Source organism: Tachysurus fulvidraco, unplaced genomic scaffold, assembly GCF_022655615.1.
Source record: "Tachysurus fulvidraco isolate hzauxx_2018 unplaced genomic scaffold, HZAU_PFXX_2.0 HiC_scaffold_34_np12, whole genome shotgun sequence".
NCBI lineage: Eukaryota > Metazoa > Chordata > Actinopteri > Siluriformes > Bagridae > Tachysurus > Tachysurus fulvidraco.
The window spans coordinates 47,232-59,096 of NW_025926929.1; the positions used below are offsets into that span (position 1 = coordinate 47,232).

The 11,865-nt window shown below is 38.9% G+C and overlaps 1 protein-coding gene, 1 long non-coding RNA gene and 1 pseudogene across 2 annotated transcripts; all 3 read left to right on the forward strand.

Moving 5' to 3' along the window:
- The first annotated feature begins 308 nt into the window (after positions 1 to 308).
- LOC125140451 lies at positions 309 to 2,639 on the forward strand. Its single transcript, XR_007139724.1, has 3 exons — positions 309 to 1,042; positions 1,539 to 1,634; positions 1,831 to 2,639. It is a non-coding gene; the product is annotated as an uncharacterized LOC125140451 (long non-coding RNA).
- A 4,549-nt stretch (positions 2,640 to 7,188) lies between these two features.
- LOC125138441 lies at positions 7,189 to 9,005 on the forward strand. The gene is made up of 2 exons (XM_047809722.1): positions 7,189 to 7,237; positions 7,724 to 9,005. Exon 2 carries the CDS (start codon positions 7,740 to 7,742, stop codon positions 8,601 to 8,603), a length of 864 nt encoding a protein of 287 aa, XP_047665678.1. The 5' UTR covers positions 7,189 to 7,237; positions 7,724 to 7,739; the 3' UTR covers positions 8,604 to 9,005.
- LOC113640159 lies at positions 8,604 to 9,857 on the forward strand (annotated as a pseudogene).
- Positions 9,858 to 11,865: the final 2,008 nt, after the last annotated feature.

Consider the following 11,865-nt stretch of genomic DNA (forward strand, 5'->3'; position numbering starts at 1 on the left):
GACCAAACAAAATATTCCCCAACAAGATAATATGGTTACATTAATCCTGAAACAAAAAACTGACTTGACAGAAAAATCAAGAAGAGTGAGTCCAGGAAACAGTACTCAAATGAATAATTCAGAAAGGTCTCAGTCCACAGAAGCAAAAAACAACAAATTAATCCAACCAAGGTATCCGAAAATAAGACTGATATCCAGAATGAAACGAGTTGAAAAAACAAAAGGGTCTCTGGCCGACAAACACAAAAATATATAATCCCAAAGGAACCGAGGAGAACAAAAAAGGGAAATCCACGATTTGAAACACGCCCGGCCGGTAATCCGAAAAAACGAAAGTGAAACTTATGGGGAGAAAAAGGCATGCACAAGCGGTAGCAACGATAAAATGATTAGACAATCTGGCAAAGAGTGTCTGTAGTCAGCATGCTTAAATAGTGTGGCAGAGTATAAAAAGGTATTAACTCGGAAGTGCCACACCCAAGATGGTTGCTGCCCCGGAAGTGGCCGCTTCACACCCGAGTGAGCAGGCAAACTATGACAGTACCCTCTCTCCTACGGGCGTCTCATGACGACCAAGCAGGCTAGTCAGGATGCAATCTGTGGAACTCGGTGATGAGGTCAGGGTCAAGGATGTGACTAGCCGGGACCCAAGAACGCTCCTCAGGACCATAGCACTCCCAATCGACCAGGTACTGTATTCCCCTCTCACGATGCCTGGAGCGTATGAGGCAACGGACAATGAATGCAGCGCCCCTGTTGATGAACCGGGTGGGTGGAGCGGGGTCTGGAGGAGGGAGAACAAATTGTTGAATAAAATCGCTCGTTTTGTTTTCTTTGCACACAAAAGTGTTCTCGTCACTTCATAATATTATTGAATGGCTGATGGCACATGGACCTTTTTGCTGATGTCTTTCATTCATTTCTGGGGAACAGAATTGTGAAACTAACTGAAGTCAATGGGACAGAAAGAAGCCTCCTGGTTTTCATCAAAAATGTGTTCTGAAGACATTCGAGTCACTTGGTCTTTTAGAACGACACAGGGGTAAGTGATTTATGATAAAATTTATCATTTTGGGGTGAACTAACCCTTTAAGGCACATAATACACATTTTAACCATCTGTGACTGCCATTTCTAGCTGGATGATGTTTATTTCCACTAACAGGGTCAATTTAACTTGAAATACTATTCATGCAGAAACACTACTTATTGTAGCAATGTCAGCGTTAATCTAATGTCAAGTCTTCACAAGTCAGTCAAGATGTCCTTTAATACAGTCAGTCCTCACGACCCCCTCACGGAACGTTTTCTTGGTGTCTTCAGATCAGCCATACACAGATTTACACCTAAGCTCTTGAAAGTATACAGAGCTAGATAAGCTGCATTTGGAGAGGACATAGAACAGCTCCTAGAAAGACTTGATGAAAGGGCAAGTTAAGATTCATAACTTAAATGTTTTGGAGGTTTATTCACATTAGGTTGGCTGATATACGGTGTTCTTACTTGGCTAATTGGTTATTACCTCTGTATGTTTTTAAGATGACAGATGTTATTAATCACAGAAGGACTACTGCTTTGAAAGGCCTGCCTTTGTTTCTTCGAGAGGACCCAAACAAGCTGTTCAAGACATGCAAAGTACGTAGTAAATACTTCAAAAGGCTAAAGGTTTTTTAAGTTTGTTTGAAAAAAGTGAATATTTACTTTTTCTAGTCTTATGTTTGTCAGTCTGAAACTGTTGACTGTTTAATGACTATTGACTTTTACAATCTATTATGGATAGAATGCAACTACAAAATGTCTATGTTCTAATACATTATTGTTTGTGTAACAGAACACTGAAGATGGTGGGTGTCTATTGCCATTCTGTGTGTTTTGGAAGATGACACCCAGGCGACATCAACCGAGGTTGTAAACATTGCTGTTGTGTTGGAGCAGGTTGTCTTTTTGAAACATCTCCCTATTCTTAAAATCTTAAGTACACTTTTGACACTATTCAGAATGTTTTCATGGAGCTGGGATCTGGATGCACCAAACTTGTGCTTTCTCTCAAGAACAAACTGTTGTAAAGAAAATCAGAAGAGTGTTTTTGGATACCTTTTTGGTGTTCATTTGTTACAAGACCTAAAGTGCAGCTTTGATACAAGGTCTGGGGATTCTTTTAGTTGGCATCTCTTTTTCTTGTCAATAGATGTAAAACTGTGTTTTATAATTGTAATTTTGAAGTACAGCTTGCATACTAGGTCTGGTTAATTGTTGCAGTTAACATGTCTGTTTCTTATAAACTGTTCGTTTAACAGTTGTATGAAAATTGTCATTTTAAAAGGATAGTTCACCCAAAAAAACTGTGACATTTTGTCACTCTTATTTTGTTATAAACCCATATAAATTTCTTTATTCTGAAGAACATGAAGGAAGATACTTTGAGGAATGTTTGTAACCAAACTGAAGTTAATGGGGCGCATGATCGGTTTGATTACAAACATCCTTAACAAAGACATTTATACAGGTTTGTAACAACATGGGAGTAAGTGTCAGGACTCAGCCCGGACTTTTGGCCACGTGCCTTTTGTTTATCTTCTTCGTCACATGTCTGCCCCGCCTTCGTCTGCCCCTCCCTGTCTCCACACCTGATCCTTATTGTGTCTTCATTGTCTTTTTATATTTAAGTAAGCCGTGTTGCCGATGGCAGTGCGGAATCATTAGTTACATTTACCCTTCCTCATGTCTAGTCTTTGTTAAGTGTCGTCATTTGTATTGTTTCAATTATCGGCTTTTTGTCATTGTCTTTATCATTTATTAAACCCCTTTCATTTGAAGCTATCCTGCATACGGGTCTGTCTCCTTCCTCCTCTGGTTGTGACAGAATGATTCCGCCCAAGAACTCCACTTCCGGTTCCGTCCGAAGCGGTTGTCGCCTCACTTTATTCGCGGAGGATGTCACCATCCTGTTTTTGCCCCTTTTTTATTTTTTGGTGCTCTGCGGCATCGCCCTGCATTTTTTCCGGTGAAGGACGCCGCTCCACTTCCAGTTCCGTCCGAGGAGGACGTCGCTTCACTTCTTCCGCGGGGGTGCTGCAGGCCCATGGCGAAGGATCTTTCCCACCCTCCCACCCTTCTATTCTGGTCGTCAGGACGTGGGTCTGGCAACGGTGCATCGGGGGTTATGCGCGGCCCTTCAGCTCGGCTGTGGATGTTGCTCGGCCCTCCAGCTCGGCTGTGGATGTCACTCGGCCCTTCAGCTCGGCTATGGAAGTCGCGTGGCCCTTCTGCTCGGCTGTGGACGTCGCTCGGCCCTTCTGCTCGGCTGTGGATGTCATTTGGCCCCTCTGCTTGGCTGTGGACGTCGCTCGGCCCTCGCTGAATGTGCCGCCGTGTGCCTTACTCCCCCCACCTACCTCGCCGTGTGCCTTGCTCCCCCACCGGCCTTGCCGTGTGCCTTGCTTCCCCCACCGGCCTCGCCGTGGACCTTGCTCCCTCCATCTGCCATCGCCGTGTTCCTCGCTCCCCCCATCTGCCTTCACCGTGTTGTTCCGCCGATGGCAGCGCGGAATCATTAGTTACGTTTACCCTTCGTCATGTCTAGTCTTTGTTAAGTGTCGTCATTTGTATTGTTTCAGTTATTGTCTTTTTTGTCATTGTCTTTATCATTTATTAAACCCCTTTCATTTGAAGCTATCCTGCAAAGGGGTCTGTCTCCTTCCTCCTCTGGTTGTGACAGTAAGAAAATGATGACAGAATTTTCATTTTTGGTGAACTATCCCTTTAAATAAAATTGTAAAAGTAAATTGTAAATTGTAAAAGTGTTTTAAATGTTTGTTTAAATGTGGGTTTTTTCTAATTGAAACAAATGATAAAAAGTAAATGTTTTATGACGTCTTTATTTTGCCAATTGAACATCTGTCATCCACAAAACATAAAAAAGCAAATTAACTGAACAACAGTAACTGGTGTGACAAATATCTTTATTAGGAAAATAAGAAAATCAGAATTACGAAAACAAGCAAGTGTTAGTTGGTATCATTAAAACGAGTAATTATTTAAAATACATTGAGACAACTCAAAATTCTTAATGCATCAGGTTAACTCACTTTTCTACGTTTTCGCAACTATTTTTTTTTTACAGTGTACCTCACCATTATATCCATATATACTGTATATATACAGACATACATATATGTATAAATATTACTCTTCTAACAACCTGCACACATATGGGACAGCATTCCACTAGATTTTGGAACGTGGTTGTGTGGATTTTCCCATTTTAACAACAATAGTATTCGTGAGTTCAAGCACTAATGCAGTATGAGGAGGTCAGGAGGTTCCAACATTGTCATGCTAGAATACTGTTTGTGCCTCTTACTTCCAGTGAAGGAACAAAGTAATGCTACAAAATACAAAGCCATTCTAGGCAACTGTGTGCTTCCATCTTTGTGGCAACAATTTGGAGAAAACACTTATATCATATTCTTCTGATGTCTGTAATATATAGGGTTTTCCCAGTGTTTCGGGTGGTACAGTGGTAGGTTTTAGATATAATTAAACAAACTTTTAGTACATGCTACACCCTCTTCAGATTTACATGTGAATATGGATGTTTGTATCACTAAACAGATCCAGCTAGTGGCATTGCATTAGTTTGTGTATTAGTGTTCATTAATGTTAACTCTCATCTCATCTGTCATACAGCCGCAACTGTTCAGACAAGTTTCCGATCTCATTATGAATTATTTCTCTGTGAATTCTGGAATTCAACTCACTCTAATAAAAGCTGAATCATCTTACTCTGAAACAGAAAGTGTTCTAGGGGAAAATCCCAATCATCATTAAAAATCCTCATAAAATGATGATTTTATTAACAAAAAGTCCTCTATAGATCAAAAGGATACTGAATAAAAACATGTTCAGTACTTGAAACTAAAGCACTATTTTATTAGCCTTTACAAGATTTTTTGTTTATCTTCTTTATTACATTATATTATATTTCTCATGATCATTTTATTTTTATATTTTACCGTTTTGAATGAAAGCGCTCAAGTTATTACTTAATTAAACACAGTAAAAATAAATACAGCACTCAGAAAAGCAGCAGACAGCATGCTTACCTTGTCACATGGTTTATTTCTCTTATAGCTCACACATTGTTTCATTTAACAAACTTTACTACATCATCCTTTTACTGTATTTATGTGTTTATTTATTTATTCATTTATTTATGTATGTTTATGTTTAGTGGTATTTAATGCTCTTGAATATGACATAGAATCATAAAATGTATATACTTTATTCTTATTTGAACAAAACATATATATATTTTTCTGTGTAACTCTGTTCAAAACAAAAGAAACAGCATGTTATTGTGATATTGAGCTGTTCTCTTAGGCACAGATGGCTGCCAGACGTTGGTTGTTCTCCTTCATCTGATTGATGAGTCTTGGCAGGTCATTGCGATAGAGGAGCTCATTCCCTGTGATCTGCTCTATGGCCTTCATCACATCCTCCATCACCTTCATCACAGGCTCCTGGAGGATGGATCTGCGAGTCAGACCTTCAGCCACACTGACCCTCCCTCTGAGGACACCCAGAAGATTGACAGCTCCTCTCACTTTCCCCTGGAACTCAGCTACAGACTGACTCTGCTTCTTCACCTTCTCGATTCCTTCACCTATCTGCTTCAGCTGGTCATCTTTCTGACTGATGTCACGTTCGGTCTGGGAAATCTTAGACACGTAGTGAGATACTTTAAGTTCATAGTTTCCCACTTCATTCTCAGACTTTCTCACCTCCTCTTGAGCCACTTGGACAGCTTTGTTTGCTTGAGCCAGTTCAACTCCACCACCAATCATCATGGCAGTACCTGAAGAAACAAACTACAGAGTCAGAACAGACACTCACATGAAGGTTATGATGATGAAACAGTTCAGATGTCATTATTTTTATCTGTATGCTGTAATTCTTACCTGCAATCAATCCAATGCCTGGTATAACTAACAGTCCTGCCCCAACACCTGTGACAATTTCAGCATCATGTTTCCTTTTCTGCTGAGCCTGAAGTGTGTGTGTTGCTGAATCCAGATTTCTCCTGGTCTGCTCCAGAGCTCCCTGAGATACTCTGAGTATATTTTCATTTGATTCCTTCTCTTTTCTAAAGTTGTCTAAGGTTAGTATTGTGTAGTTTATCTCCTGCTTGAGTTTCCCCTCTTCTTGTATCAGTCTCTCTAAGTTTTCATCCAGATTCTTTAACCCTGAACTGGCTTCCTGTTCTGACTGCTTCATGAGCTGATGAGCCTGTACTATCTGCTCTCTGATGTAGTCGTAGTTGGAGCATTTCCCAGTTACAGGATCTACATCTGCCTCAATAAGAGCCTTATAGACTTCATTCAGGGAGGAGACCCCACCTTTCAGTGGAATGAGAACAGCTTCAGCTGTGTTCTTCAGCTTATTAAGAAAATTAAGAAATCTTAAAAAATATATATTCTATTTATTTTTGTTTTGTTTGAATAATTTTTTGGTGATTCTGTTTAAAAGTGAATTAAATGTTATGAATTATTTCTGTGTATTCTGGAATTCAACTCACTCCAATGATGAAAGCTGATTCATCTGAAACAGGAAGTAAACATGTTAAAGGGGAAAAACTCAAACCTGATCATGAGATCATCATAAAAATCTCCTTCAGTGTCTCTAGTCATCTGTTACAGAATTATTTTATTAATTGAAATCCTCTATAGATCAAAAGGATAATAAATAAAAACAAGTTCAGTCTTTCACACTAAAATACTATTGCTATTACTATAACATGAGATTGTTCTGTTTTTCTTCTTTATTTCTTCATATGTTAGTCATTTTATTTTTATATTTTACAAGTTTGAATGAATCCATCAAGTTATTACATATTTTAACATTTTAATACATGTTTAAAAAAAAAGAATCCAGCACCTATAAAGCCTGAAACATGATTACCTTGTCAGAGGGTCTCCTGAAGATAAATCTGTAATTAGAGTGTGAAAGTTTAACTCTTGCTGTACTTTCTCTTCTGGATCACCACAGTCACTTATTATGTGATATTTATAAGATGAACTTATTTTAAATATCTATCAGCGGTGGGTGGGTGAAAAGGGGAGGGCAGATTACACATTATAAATACACAGGGGTCTTCAGTCTCGAGGCAGTGCACCACTTGGGTCACAGAGCAGACAGAGAACGTCCACACCTTCACTGAAGACTATCAGCATATCCAGGTAGGAAGAATCTGTTCTGAATTTCACTTAAATGTCTTTCTTAATGCACATATTTACTCCTTTAATCCTTTGTTAATGTTATTCTAACATTATTCACTTTCCCTGTTGCTAACTAGGCATAATCTCAAAACAGCAAAAAAAAAAGATTATTTCTGAAAAATTAATTTATCGTTAGAATTTTTTGTTTGAACTTACTTTTAAAAATGTTTAATGTTATAAATAATTTCTCTGTAAATACTGGTATACACTTACTCCAATGTAGAAAGATGGATCATCTGACTCGAAAAGTAAAAGTGCTGTAGGGCAGTGATGTGATGTTTTTAAAGTTTTGTCACACTGCACATATAATTGAATTCTGAATAATAAAGGAATCACGGCATCATGGTTCAGTTTAGTTGTTATGGTTTTCACTCTACATTCTCTACTGGCACCCAGTAGGGCAGCCATTGTGATCTCATGATCAATTTATTTTTTCATTGAATTTAGTCAGAAAAAAGAAGCCATGGATTCGGAAACTGTAAAGAAAACTCAAAGCCTCACCACAGCTGAGGAGATGAGGAACCAAACCAAGCTTGTGATGCAGCCGTATTCCAACTGGGAGGAGTATCTGACTCCTGCTCCTCTCTCCATAGCCATCCTGGGAGAGCTGGTCTTCATCTCCTCCAATACAGATTTCTCCATCAACAAGAACCCACCAAAAGTTGGCTACAAGTTCATCAGATACCCAGAGTCATTTCGTGCCTGCCTCATGCAGGTGTGTAACTCAGGCTGGTGTGCTTTCAATGAGGCCCATAAGAACATGGATCAGATTAGACTCCACACCATGGCAGTTCCTGATTACATGAAGATGACTATGAAGATCCTGTTCCAAGGCAGTGATGAGGTTGTTGAAGCTCACCTCCCTGAACAGTTGCAGAACATCCATGTTGTTGCAGATAGCTGTCTTGAGCTGGCCAATTCAACAGAAAAACGGTTCACTGATGTCATCAACATTATCCAAGAACTGCTGGAAGCATGTGTAAATGCTCAGCACTTTTATGGAGAGGAGCTGGAGGAAATCAAGAGGAAACTGGAGGAAGCCGAGCTGAGAAAAACAGACACAGAAGAAGCTGCTAAACGCTCAGAGAAGGTACTGAAGGTCATGGAAAAGCAGCTAAATGAAGCACATGAAAGTTACAGCAAAGCAATGGCTTCACTGCCCGATGGATGGGAAATGATAGGAATGGATTTGGCTGAAGGATTAACTGAGGGCGTCACAACTTTTATTAATGGAATAGCGACCATGGGACCTGAAAAGTTAATACTTTTACTGTCTAAAAATCCAAAAATTATTGATGGAATGGCGTCCATTGTATCTAAACGTTAGACACAGAATGTTTCTAAAAAAAGTCTGTCTAAAAGTCCAGAACCTAAAGCTGATTGCATTGATGAAATTAATATTTATAGTAAATCTGCAGAAATCCTGAAATGCACAGAGAAAATTCAAGAGTTTGTGATTGAAAACACAATTAACTTGGAAGATTTGTATGATCAAATACACCAAACTACAAAGACAAAATTTCAGGCAGATCAGTTCAAACGAATCGGGGAAAATTTAAAAGAATTTCCAAACTGCACAGCAAAAGAGGAAGCTCAAAACATCTGTACCAAAGGCATTGAGATCTGTGAAGAACTAGCAAAGTATACACCAGAACAGAAATGGGAAGAAGCCAAAACAAATGAGTTGATTAAACTGATCAGAAACCTGAATGAATCAGCTCGCAGTTTTGACAGCAAAAGTAAATCTGTCACAAATTCTCCTTCTCTGGCTCCAAAACCACCAATGATGTATAAAGAAGAAAGTAAACCTGGGAAGGTGAAAGCTTCATAAAGGGCATCAGATAATGCCAGGTTCCGCGTAGAGCAGAGCCGCGCTCAACTGGACAAGACCAGAGACATGTATGAGAAGAGTGTAGAGAACATGGAGAAGAACCAAAAGGAGCTGACTGACATCCTGATCACCATGAGGAGGTGTGAGATCAAAGAGATAGACTTTAACACTACTATAAAAATTTTGGTTCAGGGTATGGATGCCATGGGGAGAGTGAAGAAGCAGTGGGAGAAGATGGTGCGCTTCTTTCAGATGGTGTCCAACATTGTGAAAATCAGTCTGAACAGAACCCTTAAAGATTTTGTATCTACATCTGAGAAGACACAGAAACTTTCCTACAACGCAAAGCTCTTCTCCAAAGATATGCTCTACAATCAAGCCTTTCAAGCCACTAACATCGCCAACCTTGTCAACATGATCTCTACAACCTACACTGAGGTGTCCACCAAGCACATCATGGATCGTGTCAGCACTGTGGGAAAACTGATGGCCATGGACAAGGAAAAGCCAGAGTTTCAGTTTGAGGTTGATCAGTTACGGAACGCCTGTGATGGGGCTCAGGAAGCCATCTTAGTCCTTGTCCTCAAGAACAAGAGGGAGTTTGAAGAGAAGAGTTTTGCAAGACAGAATAAGATTGATAAAGAGTTGCTCGCCATTCTACCTGCTGCTGCTCCAGAAGAGATAAAGAGCATTCAAGCAGCTGTTAAAAGTGGATTCAAAGAAGAAGATGAATCAGCCTACGCCTGAGTGTTTAGCGGATTTCACTCAGCACCACAAATGAACCACATAGAACATAAACATAGAACAAAGGAGACACACACACACAGACAAACAGACACAGACAGACAGACACACAAACATACACCTGAGTGAATGAACAAAAGTATAAAACAAGTGCCTTACACTGTAATTAGCACAGTGTTCGTATTCAAGCTTCTTGTCACATGTGATCATAAATATCATGTGAGCATCATATCATTCATTTTTTGTCACTTTTAATTAACTTGCTTTTTCTAATTACATTTATATTACAAATATAATACACATGTAATATTCTTGTGTATGTTAATATATTTGTATGTATTAATGCTCTGTCTTAACAGCAAAGTGACAAATTTATTCTGCTTCAAACTATTCTCTAATACCACAATATAACGTATAACTTTTTCCCATTAACTTTGCATTTAACAAAAAAAATAAAGATTTCTTACTTATTTGTATTATTTAGTACTCAGTAGCTTTCTTAAGTGATACATTTCTAAAATGATAAAAGTTGTTTACTTCAACTCCTTCTTCACGTTTACAATTATAAAGACTAAACTCTTATAAATGGATGTTTTTTATTATTTTTCAGTGTTAGTGTTGATGTTAAATTGGTCCTCTATCACTGTACCAACCCAAATGTACCAGAAAAATCCACTAGAAGATTCTGACATAAAATAATTGCCTTACAATTTGGATTTGTTTGTTTGCACTTTACCAGAATAAACACTCTCTGCAATTTCATTCATTTTGTCTACTTTTCTGATTTCCCCTTGGGGATTAATAAAGTTCTCCACTAATAATACTTTGTTGTAACACTTGTTAAGCTATTGTAAGAGGGACTATACACTCTCAGATGAACCTCCAGTCTCCTGCAAATGGGTCCATCAGAATAATGCAGGCATTCATGAGAATATGGAACTTTTCCTACTTTTATTAGTTAGCGTTCATGAGGTTTTGAACACCATACGTTACGACTTATTACACAACTTCCTGTGCATACTTTACCTGCATGTACAACGACTCATACATCAGCACGCCAAATCTTAATAACACAATTACCTCCATAGACAAAATAAACACACAAAAATAAATCTCACTATCGTTATGGCAACATTTACCTGTATGTAGAAATGTTAAGGAATGTTGATAGTTAAACAGTCTACTGCCAAATTAAACAATTAGACAAACCTATCACAAAAAGGGGTGGTGGGGGGTGTGGTGGGTTAGAGGTTAGGGTTAGCGTACAGACAGGAGGGCAGATTTTTTTATACTGTTTGTCTGTCTATTGTAGTCACATTTACTTACACTTTTACATAACACTATTGCTATAGTAATAGTGCAAGTGTTTGTGTGTGTGTGTGTGTGTGTGTGTGTGTGTGTGTGTGTGTGTGTGTGTGTGTGTGTGTGTGTGTGTGTGTGTGTGTGCATGTGTATGCGTGTGTGTTTGTGTGTGTGCATCTGTGTATGCATGTGTGTGTGGGCGCGTGTGAGTGTCTGTGTGTATGTGAGTGTGTGTGGGCACGTGTGTGTGTATGATTGTGTGTGTGTATGTGTGCATGGCTGTCTTTGAGATATTGTGTTTGTCTCATATTGAGAAATGTTGCCATACAGCACCCTCTGCTGTTACTTTATGTTTTGATTCTGTTTGCTTATTTATTTATCTGTTTGCTTATTATTACAGACCTTTACAGTGCTGCATTCGACACTATAGATCAAAACATTCTCCTAGATCGCTTACAAAATTACACAGGTATTCATGGACAGGCTTTAAGTTGGTTTAGATCCTACCTGTCTGATCGATACCATTTTGCAGAATTAAATGGTGAATCCTCCAGTTTATTAGTTAACTATGGGGTCCCTCAAGGATCAGTTCTAGGATCTCTGCTTTATTCGATATACATGCATCCATTAGGGAACATCATTAGAAGACATGTGATTAGTTTCCATTGTTATGCTGATGACACACAGTTATATATCTCATCAAAACCAGATG